This window comes from Anneissia japonica, unplaced genomic scaffold, assembly GCF_011630105.1.
Source record: "Anneissia japonica isolate Jap-2015-1 unplaced genomic scaffold, ASM1163010v1 scaffold456_len727751_cov192, whole genome shotgun sequence".
Taxonomy (NCBI): Eukaryota; Metazoa; Echinodermata; class Crinoidea; order Comatulida; family Comatulidae; genus Anneissia; species Anneissia japonica.
Window position 1 is genome coordinate 628,284 of NW_022713155.1, and position 24,216 is coordinate 652,499.

The 24,216-nt window shown below is 32.8% G+C and overlaps 2 protein-coding genes across 4 annotated transcripts in view; both read right to left on the bottom strand.

The window, feature by feature from the left end:
- Positions 1–21,819, bottom strand: part of LOC117108244 — a 38,984-nt gene extending 17,165 nt beyond the window's left edge. For 2 of the 3 annotated variants that reach the window (XM_033250210.1, XM_033250209.1), the window contains exons 1-12: positions 21,384–21,819; positions 20,605–20,659; positions 19,781–19,909; positions 11,528–11,595; positions 4,292–4,365; positions 2,768–2,850; positions 2,460–2,542; positions 2,122–2,255; positions 1,620–1,752; positions 1,120–1,241; positions 638–758; positions 124–261 (exon numbers count right to left, since the gene is read on the bottom strand). In XM_033250210.1, the coding sequence (XP_033106101.1) occupies positions 124–261; positions 638–758; positions 1,120–1,241; positions 1,620–1,752; positions 2,122–2,255; positions 2,460–2,542; positions 2,768–2,850; positions 4,292–4,365; positions 11,528–11,595; positions 19,781–19,909; positions 20,605–20,659; positions 21,384–21,431 (1,188 nt within the window). In that variant the 5' untranslated portion in view covers positions 21,432–21,819. Of the gene's footprint in view, positions 1–123; positions 262–637; positions 759–1,119; positions 1,242–1,619; positions 1,753–2,121; positions 2,256–2,459; positions 2,543–2,767; positions 2,851–4,291; positions 4,366–11,527; positions 11,596–16,531; positions 16,991–19,780; positions 19,910–20,604; positions 20,660–21,383 lie in introns of those variants that run through there. The other variant, XM_033250211.1, reaches the window with a different exon arrangement.
- LOC117108245 lies at positions 5,350–8,178 on the bottom strand. Its single transcript, XM_033250213.1, has 3 exons — positions 7,640–8,178; positions 6,625–6,812; positions 5,350–6,484 (listed from the first exon to the last, which is right to left on the bottom strand). Exons 1-3 carry the CDS (start codon positions 7,791–7,793, stop codon positions 5,981–5,983), a joined length of 846 nt encoding a protein of 281 aa, XP_033106104.1. The 5' UTR covers positions 7,794–8,178; the 3' UTR covers positions 5,350–5,980.
- Positions 21,820–24,216: the final 2,397 nt, after the last annotated feature.

Sequence of the window (24,216 nt, forward strand, 5' to 3'; positions counted from 1 at the left end):
TGTAGAGGGCTTCATAAATGTCACCTATCATTATCATTGTTCAAATAAGTTGACTAGCTCAAGAAAGAAAGTATATCTTTAACTTATGAAAGTAGCATTGAATTGTGGGTAATAAAAGCCTACCTTGGCATCAGATGGGTGTTTAGATGGCGTTGTTATTGTAAGTATGTACACACAGTTGCCTGCTAATGAGCGACACAGAACACGCACTTTGCAAAACCTGTTTTTTACAGGATCATTACTAACATTCAATAAATAGTCCTGCAAAAAGAAATAGGATGATTTCATTAGATTTTTATTTACATATGACAATTGGAAATTATTTAATATCATCATTATCATCACTGCCATTGATATGACTTACATAATCATTATCATCATCAACAGCAAAGCAATCATTAACATTATCATCCTCACAAACATTGATATCAATATCATTACCAACATCAGCACCAACAAAGTATTCATTATCATTATTACCATCATTGTTTTATTACCGTCATAGTTGTCATTATTACCATTATCATAAATAATATTGATGTCATCTATATTATAATTATGTTATAATAATAATTATTATTATGATTACTAGCAACTGATACTATCTTCTTCATCATCATCAAGATAGTCTACATACCTGTAAGTTAGAGTAAGTGTACGGATAGCAGTGAGCAAAGTAACACGTATCATTCGCATTTGGAAAGGTACACGTCCACGTTAATGAGTAAAAGTACTTTTCACCTTTCACATCTGTACGTCTAAAACAAAAGCATTTGACAAGATAAACAAAACATCATTCATTAAAGGGAACTAGACACATTTGAAAGAGACAAAAGGAAAATTTGAACTTTTAATTACACATTGAACTTTTAATGACACTTTGTTTTGTTATAAATAAATAGTTTCCATTAGGTCTGACTTTGGTAGTAATCTATTTTTGTTACATTAAATGTGCAAGTAGAACATGAAACCTGAACAGATATATAGCACAAACCATAAACTTTCACTTTGTGCCAAACAAAGTGAAAGATAAAAGAAAATGGGAATAAATGTATTTTTTTTTCAACTATAAAGTTTAGGCTATAAAAATTTTAAAAGGCAGAAAAATATAATTCTTACTGGATATTATTCTTGTAATATTTGATGTCTTGTCCAGCCCTCCTCCATCCAATTCCTTTTGTTTCTGCATCTTGTTTTGAATACATCAATGGCTTCATACCCATGTTATATAAACTTCCAGACTGGTAGCAAATTTAGGGGAAAAAATATTAATGTTAACATTAAACACCCTGTCCCTATTTCATCGCTACTTTTAATTTACTAAAATAACAACATATTTGATGATAACGATTGTTGATGGAAATGATGGTAGTGATTCTTGATGCAACAAAAATGATAATGAAAAACAAATTAATGAAAATAATAATTTACACAACAAACATGATGATGAAAATAATAATCATGAAATGAACAAAATTACATATGTAAAAAAAATATTATGTATTGATAAAAATGTAAAGTCAATAGAACTGGTTTTATAACATTCATATGAACATCCTATGGTCTAAAGGAAATTGAATTATATGTTATTAATTACAATATATTTGCTTTGTATTTACCTTCATGAAGTTGGTGATTGTAAAGCGGTACCGGACACCTGGTCTAGTATTCTTCACTTGGAAGTAGTACCACTGTGTGTGTTTCTTTGTGTACAGATCATAACGTAATAATAGATTGTATTCATATTCTCCACTAAAATAAAAAATTCACAAATAATTAATGTTTGTAGACAAGTTAAAAATTTATGATTTGGCCCCCCCATAAAGAATTGACAACCCCTGCAAGGAATTGTGGTACTGTAATATTTATGACTTGAGAATTATGTTGACATGGGAAAAAAAATCTAATCTGTTTGAACAGATGTCTAAAACTAGCAATATGTAATCAGTCTGGTCAAACTTTTTTTAAACTTATACTTATAAGAAAGAAATCTGTAATTTTCAAGAATTGACCCATGACCTTGAAAATGGTTGCTGAGCAACACACAAAAAGCATCATAAGAAATCTTATGAGATTTAATAATTTTAGTTTCTACATACTATGTTCAATATATAAACTTACATTTTAGTAGCTTTCATGAGATTCCCACTTTCAAATCTTGATTCAAATAACAGAGTTGTATCATCTTCAGATTTTAATTTAATAGCACGGAACGGGCAACCATGTTTACTGCCCCCTACCCTCGATCTGAGAAACTAAGATAAGACATAAACGCTAATTAAAAAAAAAACACTATTAAAAATCACCAGATTAAAATGTCCTTAATATTTTTAATGTATTTGCTTTACATTTAATAATCCAGTGGCATTCCAATACAATGTCTGTGATGCAAGCCCAAACAAATTCTGCACTCTCTCACGCATACAAAAGACACAGGAAATGACTGTGCATGTACTTACATAAGATTCTTTAGTTGGTGGATTGTAAAATACTACCTTACCATCTCCATCTGTAGAGTGATGTGGTGTCTTCTCTAGACCAGCTGTCAATCAAAGAAAATATGTCACACATGAGTAAACAACAAGAATAACATTTCATTACAATTTCAGTAAGTTTTTATTTGTATTTTATAATACATTTTTATGTATTAAAATAAGTCTTCTTTAGTGGATAATGCCTAGTCCTCTATGTAGTTCACATTCATATCAAACAAAATGTATTGATTTACTGAATTATTGAATGATAGAAAAAGATAATGGTTTCTTACAAGGGACATAAAAAGATTCTTCAATGTTTGGCACAGCTGTTATGTGGGATACTCTTTCAGGTAAAACTTCCAAATCTGCAGGCCTATAAAAGAGAAGGAAAAAAAAAATATACGAAAAACTTGCATAATATTCGTATGGGCTTCATATATCAACATACAAAACTAAATGAATATTCTGAGAAAAAAGAATAAAATTAAGGCAAAAAGATATTGTTTGAAGGGTTTGCATGATGAAGTAATAATATGTTAAATGTTTGCAGTACACCACATAGATGGTTCTGAAAAATGTTGTTTTTGCTGAGAATGTCTCAACAGTTCGACTGAGAATTGCTTCAATTGCCATTGCAGAATATCTGCAGAGTCCAAACAGGTAAATACAGTACTTATGTGATTTTAAAGTGAGAACCTGCTGCTGATTCTGATCTTTTCAGAACTATCTACGTGGTGTACCAGAAGCATTTAATAAACAAAAACACATATAATTATGTACTTTTTTCACATTTCAACATATCAAACTGTACTCACATCTCCACAGCCACTTCAAGTAAGTTTTAATGTCATACAGTATGTATATTGAATTAAATTGCCACAGTTCAAATCAATTAAGTATTCTTCGACGTTTTATTATGAAAATCCTTAAATTAATTACCAGCCAATGCCAAGAATATAGGCTCATATTTGTTTCTGTTGACGAGAAAACATATCCTCATTCAAACACTGCAAGCCAATAACTAGAATAGAAACTAGACACTAAGTAATAATCAGAGCAATTAACAAGTAAAGGTAAGCCGTACATCTCATTAATTACTACTAATGACATATCAGTACATTATTAAATTAAATCTACAATGGCTTTCACAACTACATGGCTACATCTGGTAAAATGCATCACCTGCAAAAGGCACTATAAAGTAAGTACAACTACTGTACTCTTAACATACTCCTATAACGTAAAACCTCGAATAGAAGCCCAATGGGCTAATAATCTCAAGAGAAGCCCACCTCGAATTGAAGCCCTACTCTTTAGTTTGCAAAAGTAGCCTCGAAAAGATGCCCATCTCGAAATTCAAGATAGCATGCGTTTTTTTCGATATAGTACAGTACACTGCGTAAATTTCAAAGAAACAAAATATATTAAAAACATGCTTGGTTTTTACAGTAGTTTAGGTGATTTAATGCCAGTTAATACACTCCATGATACAGACTGATGTTACAGTGGCCCCATTTATTGTTTTATAGTAGTAATTTCCAAAATTTACAGCATTCATTTTTTAAAAGAAGCCCCCTCGCCTCTTTACTGTACTTTGTAAAAGTAGCCTCGACCAGAAGCCCTTCTCGAAAATAAGCCCATCTAAAGTTCACCAAAAAAAAAAGCCCAGGGCTTCAATTCATGGTTTTACGGTATACTAGTGGAAATCAATGAACTAGACTTGTGGCAAGTCTAAATCCTACGGTTCTAATATTAATCCAATCCAATAGCATTTATTGGCCAAATACATAACAAACAAGTACAGTAATGTTTACCATCTGGGCGCCTGTTGCGGACCATATTCCTTATTTAGCGCATAGAGATTCCGTGGCTCACGAAGCTTAGGAACCTAAAGGAAGAAAACAAAATTTAGGAATATTATATCCCAGTATTATTTTTGTTGGTATATGTTCTACAATGCTACATATATTTTATTAAACTGAAAGTAATATAACAATAAATAAAGATAAATATTAACCAATATTTGGCATAAACAAAAAATGTAATGAAATATGAAGCCCAATTCCTGGCAAAATTTCATTTTTTAAGATATTTTTTTATTCTGATATGTCAGAAAGATATAATTATGAAATTGCTAGTTTGAATATTATTTGAAACGAAAACATAAAACTTATGTTTAATGACACACATGTAGAATATTCTGGCTCCAGATGGATGAGATTAATTGAAAAATATGTATTTGCTTACAGTACAATATCAATGATGATTTATAATACAGTAATACCAAATTCAGTAAAACATGTTTACACTCAAAACTCATACAAAACTTGTTTATGAGAAACATGACACATTTGATTGTTATTAAAATTGACGCAGTACAAATATTTGGGTACAATATTAGAGTATTATCATGACACCCTTCTCCATGATATTAGTCAACATGCTAAACACAAAGCATTCATACCAAGGGCGTTCATAAGGGTTTCTTCATTAGCATCTATAGCAACTGGCAATATCAACTTACTAAACTATTAATTGAAAAGTATTAAATTCCAAAATATATTAATTTGCACAATAAATTTATTACTTTCTCTGAAAGGTCAGGGTTCACTTAATAAGCAGAATGATTCTTGTTCGCATTTACATCATACAATAAAATTTTACTTCCAAGGAACCACTTTTTATTTCTTATGCAAACGTGTGCTTTGTTTTGTTTTGTAACTGTTTTCCTAAATAAATAAATATTTTTTATCATTTAAACATATTAAAAATAGGAATCTAGTTTTAAAATGGATTGTTTAATTGTGTGTGTAAGCTAGTTCCAAGAGTTATTAAAGTATAGATTTAAGAAAAATAAGACACTATACACAAATTTGTCAAAATTGAAGCACTTTTAATTAGCATTTTACACTACAAGTCTATAGCATTGTATTATCTATTATGCATATTACTTGTTGGCAGTTTAGTCACATTAATATTAGCTGCCTATAGAGTTACACAAGCAAAAACAAATACATAAAATCTAGACAAGAAAGTAGATAGCCATTATGCACTTCAAGAATAATTAATGCCTTATGAAATATATTTAAATGGTTGACACAACACTCAACAAAATTTTAACAAAAGTTACTCCCATCATAGAGAGACAATCAACCAACCTACGTAAACAAATTTCAGCTGTCAATACAGTACCTTGCTTAAGGTAATTGTTTTATTTATTACAATTTAGGTCTACAATATATCTTGGTTAAATTATATAAAAATAGAAATATATAGTATATTACAGAATATTTTTCTATCTTTTTAAATGCAATTTTAAATGTTTTTTTTTATAAATGATTATTGGCAATGGTAGTCATTACCACAAATTGGGTTCATAAAATAGTAAGTTCGTGTTTGGGAGATTCAAAATTGGAAGATGTTACTACACATAGATGAGATCCTTTCACACCCCTCCCAGCACCAGTCCTTTCACACACCTGAATACAAACATTAGGCCGCATTTACTTCAAGTTCATTGGACCACTGCTGTGCTGAGAAGGGAAATGGCGTGGCTGTGATGTGGACGGTGCAACCGTCTCTCCGTACATTTCATCTTCTAATGTGCCTTGAAAGAGCAAATCCATAACTTTCATCTTAATATTATGCCTAACCCTGCGACTTTTGATTTTCCGAAAGTCTGCTTCTACGATTTTGCTGAAAAGTGCAGCATCGTCGTCTACCAGGAACGGAGCCGTTCTTTCATCTGCTGCCAATCCCGCTCTCACTGATTCTAAGCTGTCACCGGCAAGTATGATAGCGCGCTGTACTTTGATCTCGGTAATTCTTTTTTTGCTTGGTTGTCGCTTTGGGTTACTGCACGCTTTCCTCTTTAAAGGGCCACCGGAATAAATACTTGTCATCTCATCATGACTCTCTGTGTCATCTTCTTTGTCTTGGCTCAGAAAATCATCTTCATCATCATCTGCATCTGTTCCAATGAACGTATTATCAACAGCTACTTCATCCTACAGTAGGATAGAATGAGTGAATAAAATCAGTCAACTAACTTATTATTGTATTATTATTATTATATGGAAGCTTATACAACTTCATATTATGCTATTTTAGTAATTAACAATTAATAATTTAAAAAATCGTAACTCACTTGATTTGATTTTGTCGGCCTTCGTACCACAATATCACTCAAAAATTTGTCCAGAAGATTGAATAGTGGCCATGATGACTCTATCACATCATCTGTTCCAGGTTCACGTTTTCCTGCATTCTCTATCTTCTTTTTTTCTGCATTGTAATACGTCCTCATATTTCGCAATTTTGACTTCACTTCTTCAGCTGTGGGTATATAAAAATGTAATAAAATCAACCATGGAATTGTAATATTTAAATAAAAGCTCCCAGCTAGAGCGTGTCTACTGCTAGATACTGTATTTATTTTTTTTTTAACACGCACATTGGCAGTGGTTAGGACAGGCCTAGGCATGACAACATATTTTGATATTTTGTAGGCTTACTAAATATTGTAGACTCTTAAACCTCAAAGAAAAAGAATGCTAATTCTTTAGCTTATGATGTAATGACAAGTATCCCATCATTCCCCAAACTGGAATTACTCTTACAACAAATAGAGATGATAGGAGAGTGACTATTTCCCCCGCAAAAGGGCAGTAGACACGAGCACTCAACAAATACTGCTAACATGTAGACACACACTATAACCTACTAAAAGATAAGCTAAGTCTATAGTTATTTCCTTCACCCCCTGAATGTGAAATTGAGTCACTTATGGGGTGAGTTTATACCTGGGAAAAATAACGATCTTTTTGACTATTATTAATTGTAGAGATGGCAAGGAAAATTTAATATTATTTTATTTTTATACTTTTTTAGTGTTTGAATTCATCTGGAACTATTCATTCAAATCATACCTGGACTTTGCCCAGGAAAATTCTGACACAAAAAATCCATAAATTAGAGGGGGGAGCTTAATACCGGTAGTCAAAATGGGTTTATGGTAAAATGCAAAATAAATTCATTTATCAGCAGTTGATTTAAATTACTGTATCTTAACCTCATCTTAATTATATTTCAAGCGTATGCATTAATGTTGCATTGTAGATAGAACACAAGGAAACTACTGATAATATTTACAAAAAACTTACCAGTAATCCCGATGATTGCACCGATTCTCTCCAGGGCATTTCTCCGTTTCCTTTTATTAAAATAGTCTGAATTATGTATATTCCAAAGTACTTCCTCACTTTGATATAGTTCTACTAACTGTGTAGCTGAAGGCAATGCTTTCTTATGAGACATTTTTCACAGAATAAATGTTATCTCTGTACCTGATTCTGACTGCTCAACTACATTAAACACAAGCTAAAGCTATCAACATTCCAGAGAGGGTCTCCTAGGGGAGAAACCTCCAACAAAAATTGCATCAGCAGTGAAATATTGCTTGCATGAGCAATCACAATAGTTGACCTTTGAACCCTTTCACTGCCAGCTTACACTGGAGTGGAAATATAATTGCATGCAAATTTTTGGAATGGTGACCGGGTCATGGTAGGGTCATGGTAAACTCGCTCTCTGCAAAAGCTATTAACATTCCAGAAAAATATACACTCATTTTATTTCAAAGAGATCTTACATGACCAATTTTTTTCTTCAATTTCATAAAAATTGCACATTTTACATAATTTTTTGTACATTCAATGCAATAATTTCATGCAAAAATTGTTCCATGTATAGGAAAAGCAACCATGTTGCAGATTAGTAGTGTAAACACATAAAAAAATGAAAATTTAAAGAAAAATATAAAATGATAGAATATTTATCCTATAAAAATCAAAATTTCCAGTATTTATACAGTATTTAAACAGATGGTTTTATTAAAATTGTATTTAACTTGATTGACCTACTGGAAGCTGGAATCTAGCTTAAAGATTATATGAATCCCAATAGATGTAAGCCTTCAAAGCTCTTGAGGGTATCTAGAAAAATCTTTGTACTTATGGGGATGCATTTTAAAGGTGCTTCTTGCCAAGAAATAATGTTGAATAATTTTTATTTTATTTCTAGTTACTGTAGTATACTTGAAAAAAAAAATCTGCAATGTAACCCCATCTCCAACTTTTTTTCCCCAAAAGAGTATGTAATAAAATTATGATTTACTATCATTTTGAAATGTCATTTTTTTCATTTTCATTTAAAAATACAAACACTTTTTACCTCCTCCCCAGACTAATTTTTTTGAACTCTCGTAAAAATGATGAAAAAATGGATGACCACTAGTGTTTTAAAGTATAGATGTCCTTTAGTCATAACAAAAAACTTGGTATGCATAGAGATTTGAACCTAGGACCCTGGAATTATAAGACAAGCACATTAAGGTACAGTAACTCAACTCCAATGTACTAGCAAGATTTTATAGACATAACATACAGTACTAGACTAAATTCTGGTTATTTTCATTCATACAGAAAATGGTGCAATATAGACAAAGGCAAGCTCCACTATACAGAAAACCGATTGTAAATATTTATTTTCTATATATTTTGGCCTGGTCAATAAAAACACATAATGAGATGGTTTATAATCCTGTTAAAGTTTTACCGGTTAATTTCATTAATACAGGAGGATATTACACTAGGAAAGCATGTGCATTCAAATGTAAGGCCTTGAACATCAACAGGGCAAGAAAGGAGGGGGATTAAGGCTAAGATGCACAGATCAATAAGTCACTTTAGCAAGGACATGAGTAATCAATACTACTCAACACATACTGTAAAAGCCTATAGGCCTGTTTATACTTCAACGATAACGATAACGATATAAAAGCTAAAAAGCAATTGTTCATATAGAAAATGAAAGAAATAAGAGAAGTTTTTACACTAGAACGGTTCGATAAAGATTGATCATTTATGTGATAACATATTTTGACAAATCAAATCAGATGACATCATAATCATGGAAAAACATTAAAATCGTAGTAGTAGCAACGATATTATAGTTTTTTCATGATTATGACGTCATCTGATTTGATTTGTTAAAATATTTTGTTATAGTATACACGATAAATTGTTATCGAATCATCCTAGTGTAAAAACTTCTCTTATTTCTTTTGTTTTCTATATGAACAATCGCTTTTTAGCTTTTTTATCGTTATAGTTATTGTAGAAGTATAAACAGGCCTTTAAGGTTGCGACTCCTTCCTGAAGGAAAAATTCAAACTTCTTCCCTGAAGGCAGTTGGTTTGTAAATGCACATACAGTAAGTACAGCACTGCAGTACTACAGTATAACATAGTTCAATTATTATTTTATTGTTTAATTTTTATATAAGGCCCAATAAAAAATATTATTAGTTTATCACCCTCGCATGCATGTTTTTTATGGTATTGAAAAAACATATTTTTATTTTTTTTGGTAAATAGTAGATATTGTTTGTATTATCTCAATCATGTTTTGCTTTGAATATCAATGCACCAGCAAACAACCCAATGGTGATATTTGGCTTTAGCAAAATTTAAAAAAAATAAAAAACCTCTCTCCCTTATCATTTTTCAAGCCTAGATAGGGTGATAAACTAATACAATTTTTGTTGGGCCTTATAGCAAAATGCATTACATTACACTAAAAAATGTATAATTATTGAACCTAAACAAATAATATTTTGTGGTTTTCATTGTATTTAATATTGCAAATGCAGGGTTGAGATGACCAATACTCAATAGTCAATTACTCAATAGATTTATTTGTCATATACACATGTACAATACACATACAATGAAATTCGGTCTGGTTCCCTAACAAAACAAAAAAAAAACAAACATAAAATACAAAAACTACGTAGAGATTCCCGGTCACTAGTGATTGATATCGGCGACCACTCCGCATCAGAGTGAACAAATGGTTGGCCGGGTGATTTCTGTCCCCAGCAATCGCCATTGCCTTTTTAACCATACGGTCATGATAGATTACACCTACCGAAGGCTGCTTGATTCCAATGATGCAGGATGCAGACTTAACTACACGATTTAGGTACTTCTTCTCCTTCTCCGTGGTGTACCCATACCAGATAATAACAGAAAGATTTAGAACACTCTCTATCACTGATTTATAGAATTGACCCCTCACAGGGGTACTAATCCCGAAAGACCTCAATCTACGTAGAAAATAAAGTCACTGCTGTGCCTTTTTCACACACTGATGAACGAAAGTCATTTGTGATATATGTACCCACAAATTTGAAGGAATTAACTATTTCAACAGAATTCTGGATGATTAGTGGTTCTTATATATATATTTTTTTTTTTTTTTTTTTTTTTTTTAAATTTATTTATTTTGTATTTTGTTTACGTGATGAGATTGTTATTTACCGTATATACTCGAGTATAAGACGGGGCACAAAATACCAAATTACAATAAAAAAAAACTGGTGGTCGTCTTATACAATATGCACAACATTCAAATTTTCAATTTTTTAAATCATGTTCTTCTTATGTGCAGATTGTCAGTAACACACAAATTTACTACTGTACTGCAACGAAGCCACAAAATGTTAGTATGAATGAGAAAAATTTTAAATATGGAGAAATAAAAGAGTTTGATGAACATTTAAAAACCCATAAAATTGTATTGTTTGACAGATTAGCCTTGCATTTGGTTAAGTTTGTAACCAGCTAGATGGAGTATCAAGACCACGAAACGGAAGAGGGGGCATCATATATGCCCTACATAAAAAAAATTGTCCAAAAATCTTTTCAAACTTGGGGATGTCTCATACGCAGGTCACTTTATACACAAGTTTCAACCATACACAGGTTGACATATGGAATCTTATCTATAGATAGCCACTCCAGACAGACACCATCAACAATACCGAGGCCTCCGACACTTTATTATCCTTATTATTTTTTTACTACACTATTTTATATAGGCCTACAACAAACATTTTAGAATAGCATTACAGAAATTTAGAAACATTTTAATTTTCACAAATATTATTTACCTATCATTCTGTCTATCAATCAAGATTTGTCAACTTACCATCTTGCCTGCTTGGTAGCTGTAAGTAATCTGAGTCGATTTCCTCTGGTCCTCACCTGTCCGATTATCTGCGAGATAAATAACACATCATAGTGATAACAAATAATAACACTGTGCTAGCAGCATAATTAAATAATCAATATGAAGAAACCAATGTATGAAGATGTACATTTATTAGTTGTTCTGTCACAATTGGCTGTGATGATTAAATATGTGCCCTAATTCACTGTTAAATATAAACATCCCGAGGTATATTAATTGTGGTTGGCTGATGATATGCAGTGCATGGCTTATTTTCAAATACAACTGCTGACAGATACAATTTTAGTTCATTCTCATCCAACAGAGAGTGATCGCCAAACTGCAAGTCCACACCCCATATTATACATCCAAAAATACAGACAAATAGTATAATGTAAACTGCCACATAACTTATGAAATAGGAGGGCCTGGCGATAAAATGAGAGGACATAAGGTTGTACGAGGCGATTTTTAACTACTTGAAAATATAAAATACGTACTTGAAATTATTTTTTTGCTTCAAAATTTTCCAATTGGAAAGTGATTTTTTTTTTTAGTTTTTTTTGTGGGCGCACCCCTAGATGTGCCTATGCTTAAATCTTTACAATTAAATAACATTGGCAGGTATTCGAACATGCAACAGTATAAAAATATATAGCCTTTGATGAGAACATTACAGCCAAAAAAAAAAATACTGCTTTAAACAGAATTTCTGAAATCAAATTGAAGGTTGATGACATTTTCGATAAACACTAATGTACCATGAAGGCTTGTAGTTAATGATAGTTTTAAATGAATGTTTTTTGACAGAAACTGATCACTGATAATTCACAAAAACCTACAAATTACTATCATCAGAGAGGAAATTACTACATAAAAAATATGGTTGTAAAGCGTCACAAGTTGATGAACAAACTGCAAATTTCTGAACGATGTTTGCATCAGGAAACACCATAAGAATGATTTTTATGCCCAACCTGAATGGATACTTAGAATGTCCGCAAATACTTTTGAAAAAATCGCAAGTGATTTGGGTGGAAATCTAACTAAAAATACCATTGCAGTACCTGCTGCTATTTGGGGATAGAATTCAGCCCTAGCCTATAAGCACAAGTACAGTGGTCTAGAGGTTATGATACTACGCTAGCTGGGGGTTATGGCTTTAATTGTACTAGAATCATTTGAATTCTTTTTTACTTGATAACAGAAATCTTTAGTAACATAAGCATCACAAAGCAACAACCAGTAAAGAATCAAGGCATCAGATACAACAATGGCCACACTGATATTTGCTAAGGAGAAATGAACAAATCTGAACAACCTATCACTAAGCAACCATTAATAACGAATCTAAACATCATATAACAATTGCTACAGAGATCTTTAATAAAGAGAAATGAACAAATCTTGATAATCTGTCACTAAGCAACCATTAAGAACGAATCTAAATATTTGTATCAATTGCTACAGAGCAAGACAACAAAGAGGCTGATCGTAAAGCCACAATGTAACAGATACAGTAATTGCTATAAAGATCTTTAATATCTTCCACAAAAACAAAAACCCCGGCTGGGCAGTGACTGCGCACTGACGGTCGTCAGCCAAGGCGATTATACAGAAAACGCAATGCCACAACGCGAGTACAACATCATTTTTTATTGACGATCCGTTCAGACTGCCACCGAAAATCAGTAGACAGCGTCACGCTGTCTAGCACTCATACGAAGCGGAGTTGGATTTGTCGTACCACAATGCAGTTAGTGCCTGGCTTAAGACAAATAAGCAAAAAAATATAATTATAGATTTATACAGTAAAGCCAGAAAATTAATTTATAATTGAAATAGGTATTAAATACTATCTCTATAGTTGGTCTATCTAGAGTAGCAATAAAGTCTACTTTGCAAATTAGGTATCTTACCCAGAGGAGAAGCAATCAACCACTTATCTTGAAGATATGTTCTTAGACGAGTCTTCTAAACACTATTGTTGCTAAATCAAACCTTACATCAAACTAATACAAACAATGCGTACTCTAGAAAATAGATTGCTCAAGTCCGCCGTCAGCTCAACGTGGCAACGACACTGTTCGTTGATGATGTTGGAGAATTTTGTTTTCATTGTACTTTGTACTATACTTATATCAACATGCTTTTTATTGATTGAGCCTGAATTTAAAGATGAAACGAGTTACTGATTGCGTCAGTGCTAAATTACTTAATGAGGTGCACCTAAATACATCTTGATGATTTATAACTTGGCTTACATAGGAACTACAGTATATTAGGAATTTAATGAATGTGTCATAAAAATATTGAGAAAATATTTATATATCCTTCTTGACTATTTAAAATAAAACACCGGCATTTCTATTATATTATACTTTAAGCCTATAGTTACAATCTTAATTGTTTAACAATTTGATAACTAATTTTTACAGCTGATCATCTGAAATCAATTTAAATATTTAACTTTCAATAGTTTTTAGTTGGTTTTGCAGAAAAAAGTACAATATATTCTTTCATATACTATAAGACTAGATTTAAAATAGCAAATTACAATAAAACAGGGTGTCGTTTTATATGCATGGGCAACACATACAATTTTTAATCATATTCGTCTTATGTGTGGACCGTCCGTAACATGCAAACTTACTACTGAAATGAAGCTGGTGCTTTAACTGTTAGTATGAATAATGCAATTTTAAATGCAACAGATTTAATATTCTCCTATTGCATGAGGCAGGTTTTGTTTTATAACTAAATAATAAACACCGTGTATAGATTTTATCTCATTATTATTATTACGGGATCTATTGTTTGAAGTAACAAATGTACATGTTATTGAAAAAACAATTAATATGAATAGTGGCGGATCCAGGGATTCGAAATAGAGGAGTGCAGGGCGGGACTTTTACAAATACTGTAAATCGAAGGTCCTCAATAAGGTAAGAAAAATAATTATTATGGCACCTCTAAATGGCCAGAAATATCACTCTTAGACTTAATTTGAATATAATTGTATATTTTTCTCTTTAGGGGGCTGGGCCATTCCGCCATCCACTGTATCCGCCAGGTGATAAAAGTACTTGTGAAATCTAAATGAAATGTAAATGTTTGTGTTGCATTTAACTGCATGTGTACATCACTAAATACAGTAGTGTGATAATGGTAATTTAAACAAAGACCACTTGTACTACTTCGAGTGTTCCACACATAATTAATAATGGTAAAGTATACATGGAAAAATCTCTACCAACTGCACAATTATTGTTTAAATTTTTCAATCAACACATATTTTTATCTCAAAAAGTTGTTTTTTTCATCTTTTTTCACTTGAAACATCAGGATTTCTTGAAATGTTTACTGGTACAACAAAAACATCTTTTTTAATATAAATTTAATTCCATTTTTTATGACTTTTTATAAATTTGTCCTTAACCATTGATTTACTTGCGAACATTGATAAAATGGGGGCAGGGTTAGCAAAAAACAAAAAACAAACAAAAAAAAAACCTCCGTCCCTCATCAGTTTTGATTCTTTGATAGGGTGATAAGCTAATAATTTTTTTTATGGGGCCTAATGAGGATGCCAGCCTATCTTGGCTAGAAAGGTCTAGTCTTAAAAAGTAGTAGGCTTCACTGAGTAATCCAACCCAGCCCCTAAAGGTCACACAAAGTGTATAATTTTTATTCCAAGCCTCGGAAATTAAAGGGTATGCTTATATAAATGGGTCTAGCATTATGCATACATTATTTAAATTACACCAGGATGGCCCTATACCTGAGAAACTATGCCATGTGTCACAGCTATTGCATTTGGCGAATGTAGGCAAAAATGGCCAGGTAAAAATGGCCTAGGAAAAAATGGCCCTGAAAAAAATGGCCCCAAATGACAAGTAGGTCAAAATGGCCCCAATGAATGTAATTAAATGGTATTGCTAAATCCCACAAACCTCCCAAAACACACTGTAGAAAACCAAACAATTCAATTGTGATTGGCTCACTTGGTATATCAATAAGAAAATTAAATACATTCATAAGAACCTATTTTTTGGTTAAAATGTTGATATTTTTTTTGTGAAAAAATACTTGCAAATACACCACAAACCTCCAAAAACACACCGCGAACCCCATCCAAACCATTTCATTATGATTGTAGAACTCTCTTTTTCTTAAAAAAAAAAAGAATCATCTGATGTTCATATCAACCCATTGTTTGTGGGTTTTACCAATACCCGGATTGAATTTCTGGAAAATTATAATTCCACTTCCGTGAATTTGGCCACAAATAAATTAATTTAGTATTAATAAATGCATGATTTATTGATTATGTTGTTGCTATTTTTTAACATTTAAATGGAAAAAAAATAAAGTGTTATTCATGGCTTTTTTTTATCTTCGAATATTTTATCTTTGAGTATATAATTCCTGCAAAAAGTAAAATATAAATGGCAATTTATTTGATGTTAGATTCCTTTTAAAAACTAAATTATTTCAATTTAAAAAAATGCATTTAATGATTTTTTTTCAAATCAGTTTTAATACAGAATCAATTTTATTATTGGGGGCCATTTTTACCTACCTGTCATTTGGGGCCATTTTTACCAGGGCCATTTTTACTGGGACAATTTTTACCGGGCCCATTTTTCCTGGACCATTTTTTCCGGGGCCATTGTTACCGTACACCGCATTTGGTATGACAGAAGAGACAAAACTGCCAATTCATTATTTAGTCCACAGACTCACATGAGACCTAACAATTTGTTTACATATTCGCTCAATATTATTCAGCAGGACATTGTTCTTCTGACTTCCTTGTTTCCTAAATTTGTTTTAAAGTCAACAATGCCGAATAGCAAACACCCACAGGACAAATAACTATACCAATTAAATTGAGTTTAAGAATACAATTATCACATAAAAATGATAACAGATTATCAACAACAATGATAAAATATGGATTTAGAAAGCACCCTCACTTACATTTTGTTTGGAAGTTGTAGTTGCTCTTGAATATACACTGGTCCGGATTGTTCAAGACATAATGGCTGACAGGGTTACAGCCAGCGTGTGAAATCCAAGCCATATTGATATTTGAATCAGCAAACATTTGACTTACAAAAGTTGAATGAATACATTGCCCTAACAATCTGATCTGCTTCTTAGCAAAGTTGCATGAAATATTTCTGTATAACCAATATATTGAATTTCAACAAAGCAGAAAGCAACCGTAAGTTTTTGGTCTGCAATCTACAGAAAGTATTTCCCAAACAAACATCAAATGTAGATACACTGATTCTACTGTACAATATGTATATTAAAATGTTGTACACTTCAAAATAACACAGTTTATTCAACTAAAAAGTAAACATAAGACAGAACATGGTATGCTGGTGGTATTATCCAACTAGACTAGTACATTCAAGTACTTGTTGATTTAGTGGTCTTTTCTATGTTACTGTTCAGCACAGGTTTTGTTAAGGGCACACTCTACAAATCGCAAGGACATATTTACAAGACAACAAGAATCTGCTGCATCAAAATCAATAAAAACAAGGTCAGAACATAACTGTCTTGGTACAAAGAAATCAAAAATTGATTTGTCCCTATGAGAGGAGTACTGTATATTAAAATGCAGTACATAGTTCTAAATTTAACAACATAGGATAAGTGTATACGGACAAATTAGAGGAGAAATTATTGATGATACTTCAGAGTTAACATCCGGAAAAAACGATCTTATCTAAAAATTACATGGCGCTAAACTCATCCGATGAGATCAGTTTTAAGGAAAATAACTTGTAGAGTAAGAAAAGGAGTGAAAGGTGCTCCTTAGGGTTAGGGGCAGATTTAGGAGGGCTGGACCCGCAAAGAAAAATGCCTCAAAGGTTATTTTTGGGAGTATAGAAAACAAAAATTTCGCAGGGGCATTCCCCAGACCCCCTAGGATAGTGTTGTCTCAATCAGCCCCCCACCTTTTGCTCCCCCTTTTGAACATCTCTGGATCCGACCCTGCTCCTAGTGGATTAGTTATATTCTAACTTCAACTTAGCACTGGATTTAACATGAGTTTAAGAAATGCAACTAGTAAAGTAGGAGGCCCTATTAAATTTGGAAACTATTATTTTACAGAAAAATTGTTAGCGATATTGGAATAAAGTGAAGAACAGAACAAATTGCCAGTATACAGGATGCATAGGGTAGGACAGTATTCTTACAGCCCTATGACAAAAATAGGTCAAGTTCCAAGCTGATGAATTCAAATCACACATTAAAAATAAACTTTGCTGAAATGTGGATTGGAGTTGAATAGCTCAGTGGTTAAGATGCTTTAATCCCAGGGTACTGAGTTCAATTCCTGTCAGAGCAGAATTTCTTCTCATGACCAAATACAACTCCACTCCCTAGGCCTCATAAAAGGCTTGGTTTATAAAGCATCACTCCATCCTTTAAGTGACGAGTGTACTTGCTGTTGGGGACAAGGGAAATAAAAAAAAATAACTTCAATATGTGGTGTAGTGTTCACATACAATGGAGGACACTTCTCAACACAATCATCTCTTAATTACTGAAGCAACAATTACTTCATTCAAGAACACAGTTTAAACAGGACACCATATTGATTGAAACCTTATTGAAAAAATTGATTTATTTCTGCTATTCTTGAAGTGATACTATCTTGAGGAGTACAATGCCTGTGATAAAGAGACAGAGGGCAGCATTCAAAATTATATGGAAAGTACAAAATTAAAATCAATTTTTCTTTCACAAAAAATAGTTTTACAGTACACCCAAATATTATACTGTAGTTATGATATGCTTATATATGGTCATGATGTGATGTCATCATGACCACATTAGCATGTCACATGTTTCATATGAAATTTGATAGTTTAGACAGGACATAACCCTGAGGGCAAATAGTGATTATTATCATCTTTTATCCAAATTTCTTGTCTCAATCTATATTGATTGTTATCATCAAATTATTAAAATTATTATTTGTAATTTGCACATTTAATGACATTCTTTTAAATCATTATTTAAAATAATCATTATATAATATTATTATGATTAATTACATTATTCTTTTAAATGCTATATTTATATTACTTATGCGATTCTCATACTAAATGCATAAGGATTGGGAGGTCTGTGGTTGGAGCCCAAAACCTTAATGCATGGAGCTAAGTATAATATAGCTTCATGGTTAATGTTATATTATGCATATTTCTTACAATGATACTTCAAATTAATTGACCGTCAATGTATTGTATGACTGATGTGAGGTCAATATCACCGAAGAAGTGTACTATATACACCACCAACATCTACAATATGTATCTAAATCTACAGATCAAATACAATACTATAATAACTTCCGTTGTTGTCAAGCGTTGTTCACAGAACAACAAAAAATAAAACATCTGCCGCTGAACGTGCACAATTTAATGTCCAATCGTCATTCAGCTTTTATAACAAAGAATAGGAAGTTGCTTTACTACGCGTACAATTGACAGCATTACGATAATCATTATCATTATTTCTTAACAAATGTAATCTTGTTAGGAAATGTCAGACTTGTTGAGCCATACTAAATGTATCCTCAATGTTTTTATCAATGAACACCTATCAATCAAAATTTGGGATACTTTGTAATATCATTTTTTCAATTTATGGTATCTTCTTCTTCTGTTTAGGAGCAAACTTCATTGCTACTACTCCACTGGCTTTAGCATTAGCAATTCTTATGGATCATGGGGTCCACCACTAAGATCTGAGTCTTACTATAGAAGAAGTCAAACATGTATGACAATTCTAGATTTATTTTACTAATTAATTGAATTTAGATGATCTGTCTAAAAAGATGTAATTCCTATGTGCTAATGAGAGAAAAGGACAATTGGAGAGTTACTGAAAAAATTAGATGCATGTAGAATATAAACCCCCCTGGATACATCCCAGGCCTACATCCACCACCGACAGGCGATCCCAACCAAGGGACCAACTAGAGCCTGTCATTGTTCCAGGGTAAAAAATCCCTGGTAGGTTTTACAGCCTGGAGAGCATTTTAGTATTTTCATTTAGTATGTTCCAAATTGTGCTTTTAGCACTTACACAGCAAAGCAACGAAAAAAAAAAAAAAAAAACTCCTGCATGATTTTGACATGAATTTGAATCTGCTCCTATAATCTGTGGAGAAATGAAATTTGTAAAAAGACACCAACCAACCTGGATCCAATTTATGCTCCTGGAGTGCCTGATTTTCGTATTCTGTATCTGATGCATCACTGAGGGTGTACCCATAATTCTTCTCCCAATCTTCGTACACAGGTGCAGAACGATATGTTTCATTTTTCCCTAAAAAAAAACAATATAGGTTTACTTATGGCAAAAATTCACATGTGGAGTTTTAGAAACTGAAGCCAATCAATAATATTAAATCAAATATCGTAAAAAAGCCAAAATTAGTAGTATTAATAATGTTTGGTTTTTATATTTTTTTATTTTAAAATGCTTTAAATAATTTTTTTATTTATTCACTCAACCAAATTTCATGAAGATAGCATTAACAGCAATCCTGAATTAAATATACAGTATTTACAACAAGGCATCACTGTATCTGTGTATAGACCATTAAATGTGCAATCATTTCCACTCCCTGTGGAGTATTATAATTTGTGCTACTCAGTGTACTGTATGTCAATGTATTAACTGACCAGGAAGATGTAAAAAACTATTTTTTACATCTCTCTCAACAGACTAAAACATTCAATGCAACATTATATATTTACCGTAGTAAGCTACCTATTAAGTTGTGGCAAAATTGGCAATGCAATTTTACCTCCACTCCCACCTCCCTACCAATTTCAATTTCAAGGTTGCGAGACTGGTACTACACAGCGCCAATGCATACAAAATCAAGACAAGATATCATTTTCAGACAAAGTTGTTTTTAGTACAGCCAGATTGTTGTGTGATTGATAAGGGTGGGCCATTTTTACCAACATTAATCAAGAAATCAAGAATGAAGAAAAATCTTGCTACAAGTTTACCTGTATAGTAACCATAGTGCTTCAAGTGGTTGCGCATAAAACTTTCATAGGGATTCTGTAGAATGAAAAACAATAATTACTGCAGAATCAGCTGTCAAGTCTCATAGATTCAAATAATACATTGATTTATCAGTAGTAGTAGAAGGCAGTTTTAATATTAAAGACTAATACAGATTCCAGACTTCTCACATATTTGTGGTGTCTGTAAAACAAGCATCCTTGACAATTCTTTTACAGTATATTTCGTTATAATCCCATCTCTAAATGAAAAATAACACAAGACATACCTTTGTATTTTGTACACGATTCTTAAAACCTTTTTCCAATACCCCCGGGTGTTGGCTCCATATAGATAGATTAGTAAAGAAACACTCCTCATAATTTCACAACCGAATAAGGTGTACTAAATTTTTAGATATTTAATTTTGAAACAGCTTAATAGAAAGATAAGCAAGAAATAAGTTGGTCTGCATTTTTGGAGTTTTTTTTTTGTTTTCTAACTAGGGCATAGGATATCCTCGTCTCTTTCCTATTTTTTAAATATAATTATATATTCTACGAATTATCAACGTGACACCCATGAATTCTCCAGTATTCCGTTTCGGTTTCAATAACTTCCTATACAGAGAAAAACGTGGGTCTTAAATTTTGGGGTTTTGTAAATACTGGTAAAAATTATAAATCTTGCAGTGCTATACAACAAGGCGCCATCTTCAGCAAGGCCTACCTACAAACAAGTTGCTCATATTTAAATTTACCGTCACTGTCAACACACTTACCATGTCATACTCAAAATCAAATTCCTGATTACTCTTCCGGAGCATCATGATGTGATGTTGTCTTACACAGAATTAACTTCGGGAATGAAGGTGCATGGAGCTATTCATAACAGAACCACAACTAAAGCGAGTTGTACCAGCTTAGGCCTAGGCTAGGCCTACCTTGGCCACGGTTTATAACAAAAACAAACCCAGAGCAGAGAAGTCCAGCACAACCCCCGTACCTCATTCGATGCTGATCGTCTGATTGAACTGAAAAAGTTGATGGACCTTGGCTTCATAAACCAAATATTCTACATGAAAAAAGAAAACATAAATCTCACTGTTGCATTGGTATGCAATTAATAATCGATATCGTAAGCTTTGTCCAATACATTACGACGAAAGTTCACAAACTTCTGGAAACAGTGCCAGAAGGCCCTAAATCGACACTCACTGCAATCAAAGATACTAGAAATACAAGATAGAGTTCTCCACACAAAAAAAGTGTTCCACCGTGTTCCACCGAAATGCATGGTGGGAATATGAAAAATGGGACGCCCCCTACAGCTGGATCTAAAAAAACTTGTGCTTCGTAGGATGAATATATATATATATATCTGTCTCTTATACACATCAAAACAAACTGGAATAGACACCCAGACAGTGACATCGGTGAATACATAACCTCCTTGGTGGCGGTAGAAATCGTTGCTATTATCCAAATAATACACAAAACAATTAAAGCATAATCATGAATCAGTATTAAGAATAAAACAACAATACAGCGCAGAATCGCATGGCCGGACGCACTTAGTAAAAAAGTTTTCCTCCATTAGTGGAAAAGGAAGGGCGCCTTTTGCGTCTGGATATACTTAGCAACAGAAGGGCGCCCTGTACGTTGGGCACGAAGTATAGGAAACTTGCATGGTTAAAAAGAAGGGCGCCGCCTACGTTGGGCACGACTTCCGCCTCATTTTTACAATGCGAGAACTCTATCTTGTATTTCTAGTATCTTTGCTGCAATTCATTAACGAACAGTTGGGATTTTAACCACCCTCTCACGAAATGTAGCGTTCCTAAAAACCTAGCAACAAATGCTGCTGCGCCACCAGTGTGTGGAGATAAACCACACAATGTGGTCATGATAAATCATAGATACACAAAAGCGTGTTTCTACTACTAACATTACTAATACTAAATTAACAATCTGAGGCCGTGGTTTAATTACTTATAGCACAGAACATTATTGAACGCTTACAAATAATTAACTACATTAACGTGAACTCTCACACATGAGATCATTTTGTTACTAGGCCTAATTAAATCTGATTTGATATAGTGATTTTAATTAATTTATACAAAAAAAATTAATTAATTAATATTAGACATACACTGACATATTAATGGAAATAATTTAAGCCATACTCAACAGGCTTAAACAGGCGTATAATATATGTAATTAACTCTCACGCATGCGATCATTTTGTTACTAATTAAATCTAATTTGATAGTTGACACGTAGGCCCTATAGTGTACAAACGTATTTATTAAGTTAAGGATGTGCTTACTTATGAAAAGTACGTTCGTTCTGTACGTAGTGACTACAGTCGAAATAAATGGGGAGGAAGGGGAATGGACAAAGTAAAACTGAGGTGAAATTAAATGTTTAGGAAGGCAACTTTGAAGCGACAACAGATCTATTATCTTTTGGAGGAAACGGCGCTGGACCTCATGTTCGGGGTGAGGAGGAGGGAATATTTTGGGGCGGACGCAGGATTTGGTGACAGGGGATGCATGAGAGGGCGCAGATCTTTTATTGAAAGGTGGGGGGAGGCGACATTTGCATGGTGAGTCCACTCCATACTCAATCAGCCATGGTTGGGTCTGAGGTGGGAAAATTTGAGGAAATAGTACATCTAGATGGCCGGAAATGGCACTTTTATTATAGTAAAGTTCATTATCATCACATCATCATTATATATAGTCAAAATGAAGATCCAACAAATTTCTCATGATGTTTTATCAGGGATTTTCGGCAACCATAGCGATCAAATTAAGATGTGTGATGTATCATATAATATAAAACTAAAAGACACTGTCTTTGATGTATTTACTTTACTTTACCTACTTCAAAAAGCCGTGAGTCCACACCACTTCAGCCCCACCATGGTTGAGGCTTAGGTGAGAACATTTGAGGAAATAGTAGGCCTACCTCTGATGACCGGAAATGACACTTTTATATAGTAAAATTCATCATCATCAGTCACCATTATATAGTCAAAATTTCTCATGATTTTATAAGTGATTTTCAGCAACCATAGAGATCTAGTAATTAATAGGCCACATTATAGTAATTATAGGCCAATTAATGTATCATAGAAAATAAAAATGAAAAACACTGTCTTTGATGTATTTAATACTTTACATTAACAAAGCCGTGAGTCCACATCAACCTCAGCTCCACCCGCGGTTAGGGCTGAGTTAACATTTTGAGGAAATAGTACTTCTAGATGGAGGAAATGACACTCTTATAGTAAAATTCATCATCATCACATCACCATTGAATAGTCAAAATGAAGCGCCAATAAATTCTCATGATCTTTTAATCTTTATCAGCGATTTTCGGCAAACAGAGATCTATAATTATATCAGTCTCGTGATGTACCGGTACCATAGAAAATAAAACTTAAAAACATTGTCTTTGATGGATTTACTTCAAAGTCCATACCCCATCTCAGCCCCACCATGGGGATAAAAGGTGGGAAAATTTTAGGAAGTTGTACGGTACCTCTCGATTGCCGGAAATGACACTATAGGCCTATAGTAAAATTCATCATCATAGATCTATAAT

What these genes read in the sequence shown, in the direction of transcription:
- LOC117108245 (XM_033250213.1), bottom strand. Translation starts at nt 7,793, where the DNA reads ATGTCTCATAAGAAAGCATTGCCTTCAGCTACACAGTTAGTAGAACTA. An exon ending in TGCAATCATCGGGATTACTG is followed by an intron (nt 6,813 to 7,639) that starts GTAAGTTTTTTG and finishes ATATACCCACAG; the next exon opens with CTGAAGAAGTGAAGTCAAAA. An exon ending in GGCCGACAAAATCAAATCAA is followed by an intron (nt 6,485 to 6,624) that starts GTGAGTTACGAT and finishes ATCCTACTGTAG; the next exon opens with GATGAAGTAGCTGTTGATAA.